At 43.7% G+C, this 21,190-nt stretch overlaps 1 protein-coding gene across 1 annotated transcript in view; it reads left to right on the top strand.

Moving 5' to 3' along the window:
- Nucleotides 1-546: 546 nt before the first annotated feature.
- rbpjl (recombination signal binding protein for immunoglobulin kappa J region-like) overlaps nucleotides 547-21,190 on the top strand; it is a gene marked incomplete at both ends in the record, with an annotated part of 31,664 nt that continues 11,020 nt past the window's right edge. Inside the window, 11 exons of the mRNA XM_084172903.1 lie at nucleotides 547-595; nucleotides 2,509-2,626; nucleotides 5,379-5,513; nucleotides 5,813-5,883; nucleotides 5,992-6,107; nucleotides 15,378-15,552; nucleotides 16,129-16,266; nucleotides 16,682-16,794; nucleotides 17,964-18,104; nucleotides 18,559-18,714; nucleotides 19,093-19,196. Of these exons, the coding sequence (XP_084029029.1) occupies nucleotides 547-595; nucleotides 2,509-2,626; nucleotides 5,379-5,513; nucleotides 5,813-5,883; nucleotides 5,992-6,107; nucleotides 15,378-15,552; nucleotides 16,129-16,266; nucleotides 16,682-16,794; nucleotides 17,964-18,104; nucleotides 18,559-18,714; nucleotides 19,093-19,196 (1,316 nt within the window). The remainder of the gene's footprint in view (nucleotides 596-2,508; nucleotides 2,627-5,378; nucleotides 5,514-5,812; nucleotides 5,884-5,991; nucleotides 6,108-15,377; nucleotides 15,553-16,128; nucleotides 16,267-16,681; nucleotides 16,795-17,963; nucleotides 18,105-18,558; nucleotides 18,715-19,092; nucleotides 19,197-21,190) is intronic.

The following is a 21,190-nucleotide window of genomic DNA, read 5'->3' as shown; positions in this document are numbered from 1 at the left end:
ACTGTGTGGGTTGTGGCTCCCTGGAAGTGCAGATGACTTTTATTCTGGTTTCCTACTTTATATAAAACACATTCTCTGCTATTTGTTTTCAGAGACACACCACTCAATTCTTAATGCAATTAGCAGCTCCTGCATAGCTGTTAGACAAGCACTCACTGCCTGGTTGGACATTACTCTTGTCTTTGGGCATTCTCTTGCTATCTCCTGCAGTGTTTGTGGAAGCAAGGGGTGTGAGAACCCTGTACCTGAGAAACAGGTGACTATCTCTCAATACAAACAACCGGACACACACACACACACACACACACACACACACCGCTACTGGAATAAGAATGGAGAGAGGGGTGGGGGTAAAAGTAATACACTAACATTAGCGCTAACACACAGTATCCATATTAGTGAGTCACAGTGAAGTCACAGGCAGAGGAGCTGTGTTGAATGGAGTGGTGTGGCTTCTCTGAGGAAGTAAAGCACAGTAGCTGTAGAACCCCTGTTGGGACATGCATGGTGACTTCCTCTTTTTACATTTAGCACCGCTACCAGACCATGCAGAGCCTCATCAGGGAGGAAGAAACTGGGGAAGAGAGGAGAGAAGGTGAGTGAACCAGCTCCAGAATAAGCCGCATAGAAGGAGGAATGGGTAAACCAGATGGGTTGGGCAAAAAATAAAATGTATGAAGGTCAGTGTTTGCGTTTTCCCTGTAATCATCAAGATCAGGATTTGGGAAGATTGAGCTGTCTCTAGATCTGTGCCTAAGAGAAACGTCTACCTGGGGCTAGGGGAGATGAGAGGGGGGAAATAAGGAGGGGGGGGGGGGGGTATGGAGGAAGAGTGTGCACACTGTGAGTTAGCTGTAGGCCTACATTTCTCTATGGGATATCTGTTTATGATATAAGTAAAAAATCTGCGTAACCCGAAGGATCTCCAAGGGGTAAGTCCTGACAGTTAAAACATTCTTCCCAGTTTGAGTTTAACAGGGGTCTCAGGCACACGGGGGAGGCTGATAGAAAGCAAAGGAGGGAGCAAGAGGTAGAGGGGAGAGAGAGGTGGGAGAGGAAGGGAGAGTGAGTGACACATTCGGAATGAGTGAAGAGAGCAGTTATGTGGCTGGCTCAGTGGCTGGTAGGGAGTTGAGTGACAGCTTGAGCCCACATTCAGTTTAAGACACAGCAGCTTCTTGTTCTTGCTCGATTGGAAGCAGATGTGGACTTTGCTACTGTTAGCTGTTTCTCCTGCCTCCTAACCTCCTCACCTCCAGTCAGCCAATGTGCACCCAGCACATACAGCCAGTCAGCACCCTCATATTCTCACTCTAAAGTACACAATGTTGAGTTGGTTACTGGGTTGTAAAGAAGACATTTTTTTGAGATGTGGGTTTTTTAACTGGGAGATGTGGGTTTGTTGGATATTATCCTGTTTGATGATAGTTTCTAAATAATGCATTCTACTAAATTATATAGTGTAAGCCAAGTGTTGTTTAAGGTATACGTTTCAATTTAAAAATAGCATTTCATCAAATTAGATAGGCAAATACAGATTTTTCGAATTCCATACCATCCCAAGGAACTCTCCAAAAGACAACAATCTAGTCCAGCACAAACAGATATAGGCTACCAGCAGCTACTGCTGCTATTTCTATATACAGTAATGTACTAGCCTACCACTACTATAAACAATATCATTTGTAATAATAATAGTCATATCAATTAAGTTTTACTTTCATAATAAATAAAAATATGTCCCCAAAGTGTACCATGACTGTGTAGTGCATACCTAACCTCGATATGACTAAGCAGTACACTCTTAGAAAAAAAGGGTTCCGAAGGGGTTCTTCGGCTGTCCCCATAGGAGAACCCTTTTGGGTTCCAAGTAGAACCCCCTGTGTAAAGGGTTGTACATGGAACCCAAAAGGGTTCTACCTGGAACCAAAAGGGTTCTTCAAAGGGTTATCCTTTGGGGACAGCCAAAGAACCCTTTTAGGTTCTAGATAGTACCTTTTTTTTCTAAGCGTGTATGGCTGTGTATAAATTAGCTACACCTCAAGACTAGTCTGCAGATTGGCAACTCTTACTACTACCCTGTTGTGTCAACATCAGAAACGACATCAGAACACCTAAAAAAGTCCCACAGCAGCACTAATGAAGGATCAGACAGGCATTTCCTCACTGGGTCATGATGCCTGGTTAACCAAACTATTTATTAGCCCATAGACAAGAAGCAAAACAAAACACATGTTTGGTTTCTCATTTTAAATACACACTGACCTATAGAGATGCAGTTAGATGATTGATCCCGTCTCTATGTCCACCTCTCCACTCGTATCAGATAACCTTTTCAACACATCAAATTTTAAGGGCACATTCTATGGCCCTAGCCCTGTGGTTAATAAGAAAGAGCTCTTTCTCTCTCTCCCTTGCTATTCCTTAGAATGTATTTACTATAGAGATGCAGTTAGACTCAGTGAATACTGACAAATGACACACGCACTCTCTCCATTACATTTTCAGCATCACTGCAGATAACGGATTCCTTGGACACCGCCCACATGTACCAACCCGGGGATTCGCTAACTCACCTGGCGACGGTGCTGGGTAGGACAGAACCTTGGGCGTCAGAATGGAACAGGTACTGTGGTAAATGCAAAATCCACACACACACAAAACTCCTGCTGTGACTCACAAAATGTCAGTGCAAAAGCAGTGGTATCCAAGCCTCTCCAAAGTCACCAAGCTGGGAAGAAAGAGTTCCGGTGGAAAAAGTGAATGGAAAGATTGTCCTTTTATGTTGTGCAGTTGTTTAGCCTTGTCTCAACTATTATTCTGTCATGGAATGAAGGAGCAGAGGCTCGTGCAGGTATTAGAAACCAGGCAATGAGAGTTAAAGTGTAGACCCCACCCACCTTTGAAATAGGAACAGCTGGGAAGGCACAGCACACATGCCAGGACTGGGATGCTCTTGTGCCTTTTGTACAGTGTAGAACAGGCTACAATAAATTCGAGCTTTTTACTTTCTTAAATAAAAGTCGGGTACATTTAGCATTAATAAAATGTGTAGCATTTATGGTATTTCTAAAGTTGTATAAAACGATCTAATAGGTTTCCCACTGTGCTTTTTCTAATGGCCAATGTTAAAACTGTAACAACAACTTAACAATAACAACAATAAAAGTAAGTAAGCGTTTCGGTAAAAAGCTGAGGGATGAGGCTGGAGAAAAGGAACTACTCTCAAATTCATATATGGATGCCAAGACTGACCATCCATGATATCAAAAGTATAAATTTTTACATTTACTTTGTTTACAATTATTTACAATGGTTAAAAAAAGGTGAAATAAATAAAAAATATATAATAAAGTACAACAAGCTTTTATTTTGGGTTCTGATGGGGAATGACAGTTATTTCTAGGTTTTATAGGTTATATTCTTGAAGAATCAATGGGTACATATGATTAATTTATGTCCAAAAATGAATGTCGCAAGTGCAGATTGTCCCTTTAAAGTCTATATGAGGGGAAAATGACAGTGAAGTTATAGCGTGACAATTCTATGAGACATTTTAATATCAATAGCTATGTCTATAGAAACTGAGACCAGCATTTAAAACTGAACATATTCCACTGGTACATAAAGTCAGTGGGAAAACTTGGGTGTTTTTGTTGTATTGCTATGATGTGTTTGGCCTATGGGTTTGCTAGTGATGGGCAGTTGTTGTCCAGTGTGTTCAAGCCCCAATTGTATTATACTGATCTGCTATCTAAGCACTCATCTTGGAGTTTTCTCACAGGTAGTTTGACCTCTGGAAATTTACGAGGACGTTTTTTACTTAGGCCCTCTGCACAACAGCCACAGCAAGAGTGTCAGTACCAATTATGGGTCCTCCGTCATCAAAACAGTTTATTTTCCCTCTTTCCCGGCTCTATGTCCACCTCTCCACTCGTATCAGATAACCTTTTCAACACATGAAATTATATAAGGGCACATTATATGGCCCTAGCCCTGTGGTTAATAAGAAAGAGCTCTTTCTCTCTCTCCCTTGCTATTCCTTAGAAGATTATTTTTATTTTAATGTTTTTTTAACCCTTATTTTACCAGGTAAATTGACTGAGAACACATTCTCATTTACAGCAACGACCTGGGGATAGTTACAGGGGAGAGGAGGGGGAATGAATGAGCCAACTGGAAGCTGCCGATGATTATTGGAAAGAGAATTCTCAAATGTGGTTCTCTTTGTTCAGAGAGCTGAGCGGTGCCATTTAGTTAGTCTTTATTCTGATGGCAACATGTTGTTCATTTGTTAAGCAAGAAATGTAGTAAAAACAAGTGCATTCTATCACGTCACCTTATGGGTGAAGGAAGATTAATCAAGCATAATGTGTCTTTCATAAGAACAGAATGTATCTAGAATGTCTTTCCTGACACAATACTCCAAACATAAATTATCATGAGATTAGAACATAGTGATTCAAATGCAAACCAAACGCTGACAGCACACAGTACTTTGCACAGAAATGGAGGGGAAGAAATGACACAGGGTTTCTGTTTATAAAATGCAGTATCACTCTATGGACTGTTTAGCAGAGAGAGAGAGAGAGAGAGAGAGAGAGAGAGAGAGAGAGAGAGAGAGAGAGAGAGAGAGAGAGAGAGAGAGAGAGAGAGAGAGAGAGAGAGAGAGAGAGAGAGAGAGAGATCCTGCCACTGCATTGTTCAGGAATTAAAACATCCACTTTCTCTCTCCTACCCGTATGCACACCTAATATCATAGTAGAAACTATCTTCGGCATTTTATTGTATACATTATAACCTTCTTTCTTTGCCAGGTACCTGTATTACTCCTTTGGGAATATCCTTTACAGCATAGTGGGTTCAGAATATCTCAGTTAAAATATGTCAATTAAAAGGATATTGCAAGATTTTGCCAATTAAGCCTTTTTTCTACTTACCCAGAGTCAGCATGCTAGCTGTTCTGGTAGACTTCCAGTCATTACGCAAATGATAGTTAGCAATGACTCGCAAAACTACCTTCAACTTCCTTCAAACTGCACACAGGTACATAAAAAGATGGTACCTACTGACTCTGGGTAAGTAGAAAAGGGGATTAATTGCCAAAATGTTGCACTCTCCCTTTAAACCCACACTTCCCGGCGATGGCAATCAAGAAAACAATAATTAGTTTTTATAATGGTAGGCTAATTTGTTATTTTACTTTAATATGAATATAGAGAAAAAAATAAGTTCACCTAAATCAATTATGGGATTGTATAGCTGTTGAAATGATGGGAAAATGATGGCAATAATCTTGCAGAGGCTTCACTCTTCTAACAGAGGAACAACAATGGAGAGTTTGTCTCTTTTTTAAGTGATTTCTATTCATTCAGCAGACTGGACCAAAGTTTCTCTCCACTGCCCAGAGTGACCAGGGAGTCAGTGAGACAGTATCTGCAGTTTCGCCCTGACCAATCTGTGCGAATACTCCATGCAAAGGTTGCCCAGAAATCATACGGCAACGAGAAACGGTAAGTCGACAAGGCCCCCACCTGTTAAACACTATCCAAATATCTCTCATCAATCATCTAACTCTTGGTTTGTGACCTATTGACTGGTTGTAAAGTGGGCGGTCACGTGTGTTTTGCAAGGTAGAGGACCCTGGTTCAAGCCCAGTCAGGAGAATGTTCAGGGAGGCAGCGCTATATGCTAAGCTAGCACACTGACGTCGGTGATACATGCAGGGAGTTTAGTGGGCAAACTAGCCTTAGCCAGATTGCAGGTGCGTTTTGTATGGTATGAAGGAACATTGTGTGTCTACATACAATAGGTTCTTCTGCCCTCCTCCTTGTGTTTACATCAGTGGCTCAGGATGGAAACTGAAACAAGACCTTTTGAAAGGTGAGCCTGAGGATACATGTTCCCCCACACATTTGGCAATTATTTATCCAGTAAGCAATTAAAGTACTGTACTACATGATCTGACTTAAGCTCTGTAATCCTACCCAGCCACTGGTGCAGGGGACTCCTGCTACAGACTCTGTGGTTATATGGGCCTGGACAGCTCCTGTGTGGCCCAGGCAGACACCTTCAAACTAGCCTTCGAGGACCAGCCTGATGCCAGGGTGAGAGGAGGAATCTAAATACAAATATATCAAGGTGAAAAGGGTCTCCCGTTTTATGACAAAAACATGGCCTCCTGTGTTTCCAGCCTGACCTCAAGACTGACCACTGTACAGGGCTGTGGAGTAACTGATTACATGTAATCTGATTATAAAAAACCTGTAACTGTAATCGGTTACGTTAACAGCTAAAATATTGTAATCAGATTATAGAAAAAGAAGTTGGTTACTTCTTGGATTACTTATAATTTCAGAAAAATATACTGAACAGAAATATAAATGCAACATGCAACAATTTCAACGATTTTACTGAGTTACAGTTCATATGAGGAAATCAGTCAATTTAAATAAATAAATTAGGCCCTAATCTATGGATTTCACATGACTAGGAATACAGATATGCATCTGTTGGTCACAGATACCTTTAAAAAAAATTGACCTCACAATGGGCCTCAGGATCTCATCACGGTATTTTTGTGCATTCAAATTGCCATCGATAAAATGCAATTGTGTTCGTTGTCCGTAGCTTATGCCTAACCATACCATAACCCCACCGCCAGGTCAGGTTTGTAGGCCTCCTTGCTCGCACAAGCTTTTTCAGTTCTGCCACCCCCTTGCTTCACGGTTGGATGGTGTTCTTCGGCTTGCAAGCAACCCCCTTTTTCCTCTAAACATAACAATGGTCATTATTGCCAAACAGTTGATTTTTGATTCATCAGACCAGAGGACATTTCTCCAAAAAAGTACGATCTTTGTCCCCATGTGCAGTTGCAAACCGTAGTCTGGCTTTTTTATGGCGGTTTTGGAGCAGTGGCTTCTTCCTTTCTGAGCAGCCTTTCAGGTTATGTCGATTTAGGACTCATTTTACTGTGGATATACATACTTTTGTACCTGTTTCCACCAGCATCTTCACAAGGTCCTTTGCTGTTGTTCTGGGATTGATTTGCACTTTTTGCACCAAAGTACAATCATCTCTAGGAGACAGAACGCGTCTCTTTCCTGAGCGGTATGACGGCTGCATGGTCCCATTGTGTTTATACTTGCGTGCTATTGTTTGTACAGACGAACGTGGTACCTTTAGGCGTTTGGAAATTGCTCCCAAGGATGAACCAGACTTGTGGAGGTCTACAATGCTATTTCTGAGGTCTTGGCTGACTTCTTTTGATTGTCCCATGATGTGTAAGCAAAGAGGCACAGAGTTTGAAGGTAGCTCTTGAAATACATCCACAGGTACACCTCCAATTGAGTAAAATTATGTCAATTAGCCTATCAGAAGCTTCTAAAGCCATGACATAATTTTCTGGAATTTTCCAAGCTGTTTAAAGCCACAGTCAACTTAGTGTATGTAAACTTCTGACCTACCGGAATTGTGATACAGTGAATTATAAGTGAAATAATCTGTCTGTAAACAATTGTTGGAAAAATTACTTGTGTCATGCACAAAGTAGATGTCCTATTCGACTTGCCAAAACTATAGTTTGTTAACAAGACAAGTGTACAGTGGGGAAAAAAAGTATTTAGTCAGCCAACAATTGTACAAGTTCTCCCACATAAAAAGATGAGAGAGGCCTGTAATTTTCATCATAGGTACACGTCAACTATGACAGACAAAATTAGAAAAAGAAATCCAGAAAATCACATTGTAGGATTTTTTATGAATTGATTTGCAAATTATGGTGGAAAATAAGTATTTGGTCAATAACAAATGTTTCTCAATACTGTCACGATCGTCGAAGGAGGACCAAGGCGCAGCGTGGAAGGTGAACGTATTTTATTTAATGAAGTGTGCACATGAACAAAACAACAAACGATAACGTGAAGTCCTTGGTTCACACACATAAACCAATACGGAACAAGATCGCACAAAACACTGTGGAAAACAGCCTGTCTAAATATGGTTCCCAATCAGAGACAACCAGCAACAGCTGACACTCATTGCCTCTGATTGAGAACCACTCTGGCCAACATAGAAACACACGAACTAGAACAGACACAAAGAGCACAAAACATAGACTCTACACACCCTGGCTCAACATAAAAGAGTCCATAGAGCCAGGGCGTGACAGTACCCCCCCCCAAAGGCGCGGACTGCGACCGCGTCTAAACATAACCCGAACAGGGGAGGGCTGGGTGGGCATTCCTCCTCGGAGGCGGTTCCGGCTCCGGGCTTGACCACCACCCTCCAACAATCCCCCCGTAGCGCCCCTGGTCCGGTCTGGCCCCGCTGGCTGGAGCTGGACTGGACATCGGTGGAGCGGATTGCTTAGGCTTCGATGTGGAGCAGCTGACCGGTACCTGACCCGGCACCGGTGACCCAGGCACGGGTTGTGCCGGACTGACGACGCGCACCCCTGGCTTGGTGCGTGGAGCAGGAACGGGCCGGACCGGGCTGACGACTCGCACCCCTGGCTTGGTGCGTGGAGCAGGAACGGGCCGGACCGGGCTGACGATGCGCACCCCTGGCTTGGTGCGGGGAGCAGGAACGGGCCGGACCGGGCTGATGACGCGCACCCCTGGCTTGGTGCGAGTGGCAGGAACAGGCCGGGCCGGGCTGGCGACGCGCACCGTAGGCTTGGTGCGAGGGGCAGGAACAGGCCGGGCCGGGCTGGCGACGCGCACCCCTGGCTTGGTGCGAGTGGCAGGAACAGGCCGGGCCGGGCTGGCGACGCGCACCGTAGGCTTGGTGCGAGTGGCAGGAACAGGCCGGGCCGGGCTGGGAACACGCACTACTAACTTAGTGCGGGGAGCAGGAACAGGCCGGGCCAGGCTGGGAACACGCACTACTAACTTAGTGCGGGGAGCAGGAACGGGTCGGGCTGGACTGGGAACACGCACTACTAACTTAGTGCGGGGAGCAGGAACGGGTCGGGCCGGACTGGGACCACGCACTACTAACTTAGTGCGGGGAGCAGGAACGGGTCGGGCCGGACTGGGCACACGCACTACTAATTTAGTGCGGGGAGCAGGAACGGGCCGGACCGGACTGGTGACACACACCACTTGCTTCGTGTGAGGAGCGGGACTGGGTTTCTTCATAACCCTCCGCTCCCTCAGCTGCCTACTCAGTTCCTCTCGCCTTGCCTCTACTCTCTCCTTCTCCCTTCTAGCCTCCAGTAGCTCCTCCCTCTGAACCACTAACTCCTGCTCCCTCTGGACCAATAGCCCCCTTAACCTGGTGGCCTCCTCACCTAACCTCCCAATACGCCCTGTCGCTGCTTCCTGCTGCCCCGTCGCCCATGCCGTGTGCCCCCCCCTAAAAATGTTTGGGGTTGCCTCTCGTCCGTCCGACGACGACACTGTTGACGCCGTTGCTCCTCTCTCGCCAGGGCCTTAACTTTAGCACATGGCCCTTTTCCCGCGAGCATGTCCTCCCAGGACCACCATTGGCCCACCTGGGCCATCGCCAACCTCTCCAGCTCCTTACCCGGCGCTTGCTCCTGGACACGCAGCTTGGTCCTGTTTTGGTGGGATCTTCTGTCACGATCGTCGAAGGAGGAACAAGGCGCAGCGTGGAAGGTGAACATATTTTATTTAATTAAGTGTACACACGAACAAAACAACAAACGATAACGTGAAGTCCTTGGTTCACACACATAAACCAATACGGAACAAGATCCCACAAAACACTGTGGAAAACAGCCTGTCTAAATATGGTTCCCAATCAGAGACAACCAGCAACAGCTGACACTCGTTGCCTCTGATTGAGAACCACTCTGGCCAACATAGAAACACACGAACTAGAACAGACACAAAGAGCACAAAACATAGACTCTACACACCCTGGCTCAACATAAAAGAGTCCCTAGAGCCAGGGCGTGACAAATACTTTGTTATATACACTTTGTTGGCAATGACACAGGTCAAACGTTTTCTGTAAGTCTTCAAGGTTTTCACACACTGTTGCTGGTATTTTAGCCCATTCCTCCATGCAGATCTCCTCTAGAGCAGTGATGTTTTGGGGCTGTCACTGGGCAACACAGACTTTCAACTCCCTCCAAAGATTTTGTATGGGGTTGAGATCTGGAGACTGGCTAGGCCACTCCAGGACCTTGAAATGCTTCTTACGAAGCCACTCCTTCGTTGCCCGGGCGGTGTGTTTGGGATCATTGTCATGCTGAAAGACCCAGCCACGTTTCATCTTCAATGCCCTTGCTGATGGAAGGAGGTTTTCACTCAAAATCTCACGATACATGGCCCCATTCATTCTTTCCTTTACACGGATCAGTCGTCCTGGTCCCTTTGCAGAAAAACAGCCCCAAAGTATGATGTTTCCACCCCTATGCTTCACAGTAGGTATGGTGTTCTTTGGATGCAACTCAGCATTCTTTGTCCTCCAAACACGACGAGTTGAGTTTTTACCAAAACGTTCTATTTTGGTTTCATCTGACCATATGACATCCTCCCAATCCTCTTCTGGATCATCCAAATGCACTCTAGCAAACTTCAGACGGGCCTGGACATGTACTGGCTTAAGCAGGGGGACACGTCTGGCACTGCAGGATTTGAGTCCCTGGCGGCGTAGTGTGTTACTCATTGGTAGGCTGTGTTACTTTGGTCCCAGCTCTCTGCAGGTCATTCACTAGGTCCCCCCGTGTGGTTCTGGGATTTTTGCTCACCGTTCTTGTGATCATTTTGACCCGACGGGGTGAGATCTTGCGTGGAGCCCCAGATCGAGGGAGATTATCAGTGGTCTTGAATGTCTTCCATTTCCTAATAATTGCTCCCACAGTTGATTTCTTCAAACCAGGCTGCTTACCTATTGCAGATTCAGTCTTCCCAGCCTGGTGCAGGTCAACAATTTTGTTTCTGGTGTACTTTGACAGCTCTTTGGTCTTGCCATAGTGGAGTTTGGAGTGTGACTGTTTGAGGTTGTGGACAGGTGTCTTTTATACTGATAACAAGTTCAAACAGGTGCCATTAATACAGGTAACGAGAGGAGAACAGAGGAGCCTCTTAAAGAAGAAGTTACAGGTCTGTGAGAGACAGAAATCTTGCTTGTTTTTAGGTGATCAAATACTTATTTTCCACCATAATTTGCAAATAAATTCATTAAAAATCCTACAATGTGATTTTCTGGAGAGAAAAAAATCTCAATTTGTCTGCATAGTTGACGTGTACCTATGATGAAAATTACAGGCCTCTCTCATCTTTTTAAGTGGGAGAACTTGCACAATTGGTGGCTGACTAAATACTTTTTCTCCCCACTGTATGTAAACTTCCGACTTCAACTGTATATATTTTTGTAAACATTATATATATATATATATATATATATATATATATATATATATATATATATATATATATATATATATACTACCAGTCATAAGTTTGGACACACCTACTCATTCTAGGGTTTTTCTTTATTTTTACTATTTTCCACATTGTAGAATAATAGTGAAGACATCAAAACTATGAAATAGCACATATGGAATCATGTAGTAACCAAAAAGTGTTAAACAAATCAACGTATATTTTATATTTGAGATTCTAGCCACCCTTTGCCTTGATGACAGCTTTGCACACTCTTGGCATTCTTTCAACCAGCTTCATGAGGTAGTCACCTGGAATGCATTTCAATTAACAGGTGTGCCTTGTTAAAAGTTGATTTGTGGAATTTCTTTCCTTGTTAATGCGTTTGATCCAATCAGTTGTGTTGTGACAAGGTAGTGTACAGAAGATGGTAAAAGACCAAGTCTATATTTTTATGGCAAGAACAGCTCAAATAATCAAAGAGAAACGACAGTCCATCATTACTTTAAGACATGAACATCAGTCAATCCGGAAAATGTGAAGAACTCTGAACGTTTCTTCAAGTGCAATCGCAAAAATCATCAAGTGCTATGATGAAACTGGCTCTCATGAGGACTGCCACAGGAAAGGAAGACCCAGAGTTACCTCTGCTGCAGAGGATAAGTTCATTAGAGTTACCAGCCTCAGAAATTGCAGACCAAATAAATGCTTCACAGAGTTCAAGTAACAGACACATCTCAACATCAACTGTTCAGAGGAGAATGCTTGAATCAGGCCTTCATGGTCGAATTGCTGCAAAGAAACCACTACTAAAGGACACCAATAAGAAGAAGAGACTTGCTTGGGCCAAGAAACACGAGCAATGGACATTAGACCAGTGGAAATCTGTCCTTTGGTCTGGAGTCCAAATTGGAGATTTTTGGTTCCAACTGCCGTGTCTTTGTGAGATGCAGTGTAGGTGAACGGATGATCTCCGCATGTGTGGTTCCTTCGTGAAGCATGGAGGAGGAGGTGTGATGGTGTGGGGGTGCTTTGCTGGTGACACTGTCTGTGATTTATTTAGAATTCAAGGCACACTTAACCAGCATGGCTACCACAGCATTCTGCAGCGATATGCCATCCCATCTGGTTTAGGCTTAGTGGGACAATCATTTGTTTTTCAACAGGACAATGACCCAACACACCTCCAGGCTGTGAAACAGCTATTTCACCAAGAAGAGGAGTGATGGATTGCTGCATCAGATGACCTGGCCTCCACAATCACCCGACTTCAACCCAATTGATATGGTATGGGATGAGTTGGACCGCAGAGTGAAGGAAAAGCAGCCAACAAATGCTCAGTATACGTGGGAACACCTTCAATACTTAATTTTTTTTTTATTTAACCTTTATTTAACCAGGTAAGCCAGTTGAGAACAAGTTCTCATTTACAACTGCGACCTGGCCAAGATAAAGCAAAGCAGTGCGATAAAAACAACAACACAGAGTTACATATGGGGTAAAAAAACCTCAAAATATACAACAGAAAATATATATACAGTGTGTGCAAATGTAGCAAGTTATGGAGGTAAGGCAATAAATAGGCTATAGTTACAATTAGTATAATAAATAGGCTATAATTACAATTAGTATTAACACTGGAATGATAGATGTGCAAGAGATTATGTGCAAATAGAGATACTGGGGTGCAAAAGAGCAAAATAAATAACAATATAGGGATGAGGTAGTTGGGTGGGCTAATTTCAGATGGGCTGTGTACAGGTGCAGTGATTGGTAAGGTGCTCTGACAACTGATGCTTAAAGTTAGTGAGGGAGATAAGAGTCTCCAGCTTCAGAGATTGTTGCAATTCGTTCCAGTCATTGGCAGCAGAGAACTGGAAGGAATGGCGGCCAAAGGAGGTGTTGGCTTTGGGGATGTCCAGTGAGATATACCTGCTGGAGCGCAGACTGCTGTTGGAAAAGCATTCCAGGTGAACTGGTTGAGAGAATGCCAAGAGCGTTCATAGCTGTCATCAAGGCGAAGGGTGGCTACTTTGAAGAATCTCAAATATAAAATATATTTTGATTTGTTTAACACTTATTTGGTTACTACGTGATTCCATATGTGTTATTTCATAGTTTTGATGTCTTCACTATTATTCTACAGTGTCCAAACTTTTGACTTGTACTGTATGTATATGTATGTATTTTCCTTTATTATTTTCCCCTAACCCTACCACCCCTCCCCTAATTGGATTAAACTAATGGACAACAACACTTAGGCTTCTATTTCCAACTTATGGATACTATATACATTTTACAGACACAGTATATTTTACATTTAGTTTTCTTTTATTTGTTTTTGGGCCCATTCTTCAGCTACCCTCAACCCCTCCCATCTATCTCTGAAGACCATACATTTTTTATTTATATTTGCCATACATTTTTCAACTGTGTTGTGATGTTTCACAAAAGTCTAAACATTTCTATTGTCATAGTTTCTACAGATTGTAAATTAAAGATAAACATTTTTGCTAAGAGTATTATTATATTATAGGGCCTCCTGTAGCTCAGTTGGTAGAGCATGGCGCTTGCAACGCCAGGGTTGTGGGTTCGATTCCCACGGGGGGCCAGTATGAAAAATGTATGCACTCACTAACTGTAAGTCGCTCTGGATAAGAGCATCTGCTAAATGACTAAAATGTAAATGTAATATTATTGATCGATTGACTATGAATTTTCAAATCACCCAGTTGTGCTATCTGCTATTTGCAGGTAAATGTTGCAATTCTTCAGCCATTCCTGAACCTGTGACCAAAATCAAACTAAATATATGACCGACCGGCTCGATTCCTTCTTATGTAGCAAAAATTGAAATTGTGTTTTTTACGTTGGATAAAAGTAGAGACTCAGAGCTAGAAAATAGTATATCATATACTACAGTTGAGGAACAATGTGAAAGTAATTCTGCATTGAAAGTTGATAAACTTGTAACCTCACTTGTGAGAAAATGGCCCTTGAATGTTTTGGTACACCTACTGGAGAGCTCTTCTTTGTCTACACCTATTCAGCATCGTTCACACCCTTTTAGGCTTTAGCCCCACCCATCTCTTTAAGGATTCACATGAATCATCAGTGTATAATGACACCTTTGTTTTTAAGCCCTGGATTTCTAGCCCCTTGATATTATTGTTGGATCTGATTTTAATAGCTTACATTTCGATGGCCCTAATAAATATATATGCCGATAGTGGACAACCTTGTTTTACTCCTCTTGACAGTTTAATACTTTCTGAGAAGTAGCAGTTATTTACTAACCTAGGGTTACTTACATAACTTTAACCCATTATATAACAAATTCTCAAAAATTGAAATATTCCATATATAAATTCCAGTCGTACTTTATCAAAGGCGTATTCAAAGTCAGCTTCTTAGACTTGCTTTCAATGAGAATGACAGATCTATAAGACACATTTCTATTTGAATTTGATTGGGTCGCCCAAAAAGTAACATATTGCAGCTTTAACCACTCTCAAATTCATAGACAGAGCTATGGATACAAGGACTGACTATTCATGATATAATAATTATAGTTTTAACCATGTTTTGGCAATATAGTGTTTGTTTACATTTATTTTATTTACAAACATTGGAGTAAAACAAGCTTATATTTTGGGATCTGATGGGGTACAACAGTTGAAGTAAGCTCATGAGGCATTTATAAGTTATATTCTACAAGAATCATTGGGTATATATAATTCATTTATCAAAAAATGGATGTAGCAACTGCTGATTGTACCTTTAAGTGGAAAATAATCTAAAAGTGATCAGATTACTGAGTTTGGGTAATCCAAAAGTTACCTTACTGATTACAATTTCGGACATGGAACTAGTAACTGTAACGATTACATTTAGAAAGTAACCTACCCTGCCGCTATAATGACCCAGACAAGGTTTCAAAACATTTTATTACAAGAGACTGTTGACAGAACAAACACAGCGTATGAGGCACTGCTGAATGTTTGCATTTTCTTTTAACAGATGTTTGCCTGCGCCAAGTCCCTGTACATCTCCGACACAGACAAAAGGAAGCACTTTCGCCTGGTCCTCAAGCTCTTCCTTGGCAACGGGCAGGAGATTGGCTCCTTCCTCAGTAAGCTGATCAAAGTTATCTCCAAACCGTCCCAGAAGAGGCAGTCTATGAAGAACGCTGACTGTGAGTGAAAGGTGATCCTAAAGTGCCACAGTCCCCAGGGTCACAGTAGGGCTAGAGTGGAGGTGCAGGTTGCCACTCCTAGTTAGGCTAGACATTTGACCTTATGATCCAGGAGCACACAATACGAGTCCAGTTGTGTTGACATAGGCTCCTACCCCTTGCGAGATAAAAGGGAGAGGCGCCAGAGAGGTTTGACAGCTGAGATCACCCGTAGGATGAATGTCGAATTTCTCACCCGTAGGAGAATGCGTCACGGTGCACTGTGTGTGAAAGGAAAACATACCTACAATTGTCATGCTGCATCAGTCATTAATGAGAATGGTGTATGCTCATTTGTGGGCTTATTTGTGATGTGTATTTATTTCATTTAGCAGACGCTCTTATCCAGAGCGATTTACAGTTAGTGAGTGCATACTTTTTTTCATACATACAAATACATGTATGTGTATTTGAGGTAGGGAAATGCGTCATGTGCACAACATGTGAAAGTGAAATGTATTTGTCATGCTGCATACTACGGCTATGTGTGTGTGTGTGTACACACGTCTGTATGTTTGCGTGTGTGTCCATTTGCAGTGTGTATTTCCGCGGGGTCGAGGGTGGCTCTGTTCAACCGCTTGCGGTCCCAAACGGTCAGCACACGTTACCTGGCCGTAGAACGAGGGGCCTTTGTAGCCAGTGCCAGACAGTGGACCGCATTTACAGTCACTCTAGGTATGAACGGCTGTCTGAACCGCTGTCTCTCAGTCCTCCATCTACACACTCTCTCTCTCTTTACTGCTGTGGGCAGAATGACTTGTCAGAGCCCTTATGAAAGGAATACGTAAATCTTCTAGCTGGTGGTAATGCTGGGACAATATTTGTTTTCTATCATGAAATTTAAAAAAAACGTTGCTAATGCAGTAATGTATTCCAAGACAGATTTTGCAACCTTTCTCTGATTGGAATCATATCCCAAAAACTAAGATCAAGCTCTCCTCAGAAGTAGACTCCATAGACTCATCTGTTTTTCATGTTTTCATCCTACTGCTACTCATTCACTTACATTATGTTTTAACTTATTGTCTGTCTGTCTGTCTGTCTGTCTGTCTGTCTGTCTGTCTGTCTGTCTGTCTGTCTGTCTGCGCAGTCGAGGACCAGCATGCTGACTCAGGAGAGTTCACGGTGTGTGAGGGCTTCATCTGCTACGGCTGTGTGGTTCAGCTGGTCTGCACTGACTCCGGGGTGGCCCTGCCCCCCATGGTAAACACTCGCACATGCACAATAATTGGATATCACCTCAATGGTACCATTATACTGGAGACCTTGGTAGCTGCAGTTCAGTATTCTTTACATGCTGTAGTCTGACCACCTTAATTCCACTGTATTTCATAATTGGGGAAAATAATCGTGTTATAGTTTTTCCTTCTCGTAAGAACTCTGAGCAGATGTTATATGGTTTGCTGCACAGCAGAATTCTATTGTTATTATTGTCTTGCTCATGTTCATAGGATGGGATTATTTTTAGGCAACCCCTCATGGCAATTGGCTGATCAGACCGCTTTCACGTACCCCCAAATTGGCATTTGAATAATACAGCTGATGGTTTAGAGTAACATACACCTACATTGTACACCTATACATGTTATTTTAGTTGAGGTAAATTGCTGACTGTTTTATTTTCTTTTGGAGTGGCTTGTATATTTTCCTATTTAAACTCTAGCGTGCTCTCTACAACGTTCACTGTGTTTGCTTACGGTTTGGTTCAGCTCAGGGCTTTGGAGGGAGATGAAATAGTGGTAGCACACCGTCATGCTGTAGACTGCAACCCCGGTGATGCTCTCTCTGGTACACGCTTAGAAAAAATGGTTCCAAAAGGGTTCTTTGGCTGTCCACATAGTTCTCCTTTGAAGAACCCTTTTTGGTTCCAGGTAGAACCCTTTCAGTTCCATGTAGAACCCTCTGTGGAAAGGGTTTTACATGGAACTCAAAAGGGTTCTACATGGAACCAAAAGGACAGCCAAATAACCGTTTTTAGGTTCTAGATAGCACCTTTTTGTCTAAGAGTGTAGCTTAGGACCAGCCAGGAGTTCTCTATGATGGGAAGATGATACCTTGGCTTGCCCTGACAGGAAGAAACAATCTTATTCAGGGGCCTCCTCCAGACATAACATAATCTAAGCCCATCTAAGTCATGTTATTAACAAAGCTATCATGTCGTATATAGATTTAATAAAGGTCCAGTTTATTTTAAAAAGAGAGGAAACCAACGGTGTGTCATATTGGATGATGGATTCCATTAGATTCCTATCATACTAGTACATATATTTCTTATTGTTGTAGTTTTTTTTTTTTTAAAGAGAGGAGGCCAATGATGTGTCAAAAGGATGATGGATTCTGTTAGATCCTTGATGTTTTTGGATTCCCTCCAGGTGATCCGCAAGGTGAACAAGCAGCACACCATCCTGGATGTGGACGAGCCCGTCTCCCAGCTCCACAAGTGTGCCTTTCAGTTCAAGGACAACAGCCAGATGTACCTCTGCCTGTCTAATGAGAGAATCATACAGTACCAGGTTAATATTACCCTATTCACACGATTGTGCCGACCCAAGCCTGCGCTTGCTCTGATATTTTCTGTTCACATTATCCTTTTCACCACGGTTCCAGCAATAGTGGGTGGTATTGGGTAACCAGACCAGCTTAGTACAGCTTGGTTTGGCTTTGCTCGGTTTGACTCAGTAGTGTGAAAAGTCCTTATGAGAGGTAAAATGTCACTCTAGGGACATGATGATACAGGTCCATGCTATAACTCTCGCTAGCTCTCGCAATCATTATTTAGCCCAGAATTAGGTCACAGACCTACATTAGTAGCTAAGGGACAGTGTCACTGAACCTTCTCCTCAGGCCCTGGGTTCACTAGCAGTGAGACAGTTGTGGAATGGGGGGTGGGGGGGTGGGGATGGGAGGGGGGGGTTCAATGGGAATGGGGCATGGAGGCGTTAACCTCTTCACCTTGGGTCTTCCCAGGTCTCATCCAGTCTGAGGGAGCAGAGCAGAGAGGTGCTGAATGATGGATCATGTTGGACCATAATCGGTACAGAAGCAGTGGAGTATACGTTCTCTGAGGGCTTGGCCTGCGTTCAGGGCTCGGTCAGCCCAATACCTGTCATCACAGGACTGGAGGTGAGGTCTTAACACTACTGAAGCTGACAAAAAAATCAAATGAGGAATAAGGAACTGCAGTGATTCAAGGCTGATTTGCACCTTGTTTTCTGTTCCTGTCAATAAGACAAGAAAGTGTGGGTTTTTTATGTAAATTGTCACTGTACCATTTAAGAGACGTGGATGGGGGAAATGAGTACTGTATAAGAGTACTGTACAATATAGTACCCAAATAATACAGTACTACAACTACTACTATTGGTAGACTCCCCTTGTAGGTAGATCATTCCAGTTTTCAGAATAAGAAGTGTGTGTGTGAGGGTAGTAAAAAAAAAAAAAAAAAAAGTGTACTGTTGATATGATGGTTTGATTGAATTAATGTTGAACGTGTCCTTTTAGGTGAATGGTGGAGGACATGTAGCCATGCTAGAAGTACATGGAGAAAACTTTGGCCCCCATCTGAAAGTTTGGTTTGGAAATGTGGAGGCAGAAACTATGTTAAGGTGAATTTTAAATCTTACAAGTAATTGTTCTTGTTCCATAATCAAGTAAATGCAATGCCTCAACCAGACCAGTGTTGTGTGCTTACAAAGGAGGACACATATAAAATGCCCAGTGCAAACTTGTTGTTTCAAGTTACTAATACCTGTGTAATTGTTGTAGTTACCAGGGTTATAGGCTTCATTGCTCTCTGGCCTATTTTAGTTTGCATTGCCTAGTTGCGTTTTATGGCCACTTCCAGGTGAATGTAGTCTGTTCCTGAGGATTACAAGCACACCAAAGAGCACTTGGAGAGGCCCCAGTCTTATTTAAAACTTCCGCTCTCATTCATTCTACCACATGAACTCCAGGTGGTACATGGGACAACACAAGTATACAACACAAATTTACTGATATTTCCACACTATGAGGTCAAAATAACACTCAAATTGTGAAAATTATGATAAAATAAAATAAAATGTTATTTGTCACATGCGCCGAATATAACAGGTGTAGACCTTACTATCATGTTTCAGGAGAAGACCCAGATGCAAACAGTGTTGAAGTAACAAAAGTTTACTACAAAAATGGGGCAGGCAAACGACAGGTCAAGGGCAGGTCCGTAATCCAGATCAGAGTCCAAAAAGTACAGAACGGCAGGCAGTCTCAGGGTATGCCGACCACTTCCTCTTACTCCGGGAAGAACAGGGGCTGATAACCCAGGGAACACTCAAAGGGTGAAAGACCCATGGCAGAGCAGGGAAGGGTGTTGCGGCGTATTTGACCCACACTAGTTGCTGGCTCCAGGTGGTGGGGTTGGCGGAGACCAGGCAGCGCAGAGTCATCTCCAGGTCTTGGTTGGCTCGCTCCGACTGGGCGTTGGACTGAGGGTGGAAACCGGAGGACAGGCTGGCCGACGACACAATGAACCGGGACGTGAACTGAGGACCCCGGTCGGAGACCATGTCCACTGGGAGTCCATGGATCCGGAAGATGTGCTGCACCATGAGGTGGGCCGTCTCTTTGGTGGAGGGTAGCTTGGGGAGAGGAATGAAGTGGCTTTGGAAAACTGGTCCACAACTGTCAGGATGGTGGTGTTGCCATCAGATGGAGGAAGACCTGTGACAAAGTCCAGGGATTAGTGAGACCAGGGACGGTGAGGAACAGGCAGAGGTTGGAGGAAACCAGCCCGAGCATGCCGAGGAGTCTTGTTCTGCGCACAGATCGTGCAGGCGGCGACGAATGTGGAGATGTCAGGAAGCATGGTAGGCTACCAAAAGCGTTGTCGCACAAAGGCCAGGGTCCGACGGGAGCCCGGGTGACAGGCAAGCCTGGAGAAGTGGGCCCCCTCCAGGACCGAGAAGTGGACAGTGTCCAGCCCATGATGGCACCAGTAGACCAGACAATAAAGGGGTTGTGTCGCCAAGAGAAACCCAATACCACGGGAACCTGAGGAGACTTAATTAGCAGGAATTGGATCGTCTCGCTGTGGTTCCCTGATACTCGTAGGTTGATGGGGGTGGTATTGTGGGTGACCCGGCCTATAGAGTGCCCGTCCAGCACTCTAACGTCCATGGGAATGGAGATGGGCTGAGTGGGGATGCCCAGCTCGGATGCCAGGGTAGCATCCATAAAGCTCTCATCGGCCCCAGAGTCGATGAGTACCAGGATAGTTTTCGACTGGTACCCCCACAGCAAGATGGTATGAAAGGGGGTGCGAGTAAGGGGAGAGGAAAAGTTATCCGTATGGCCCACCAGAGTACTCGCTCCTACCGGTGAGCCTGGTCTTTTAGTGGACAAGTGGACCGAAAATGACCAGTAGTCCCGCAATACAGGCAACTCTTCGTGTGAAGCCTGTATTGCCGTTCGGCTGGAGACAACCTAGCTCTGCCTAGTTGCATCGGCCCGCGAAGAGGTGAATCGGCAGACTTCGGAGACTCTCGGGGGAACTCGGGTTCTCTCAGAAATGGAGAAGTCGGGGACTTCCGGGATGCCTCGGAGGTGAGGTGGAATCCTT

This window comes from Coregonus lavaretus, assembly GCF_964263955.1.
Source record: "Coregonus lavaretus genome assembly, chromosome: 12".
NCBI classification, from domain to species: domain Eukaryota; kingdom Metazoa; phylum Chordata; class Actinopteri; order Salmoniformes; family Salmonidae; genus Coregonus; species Coregonus lavaretus.
Note: the sequence above shows the minus strand (reverse complement) of the source record. Positions and strands in the feature narration are given on the sequence as shown.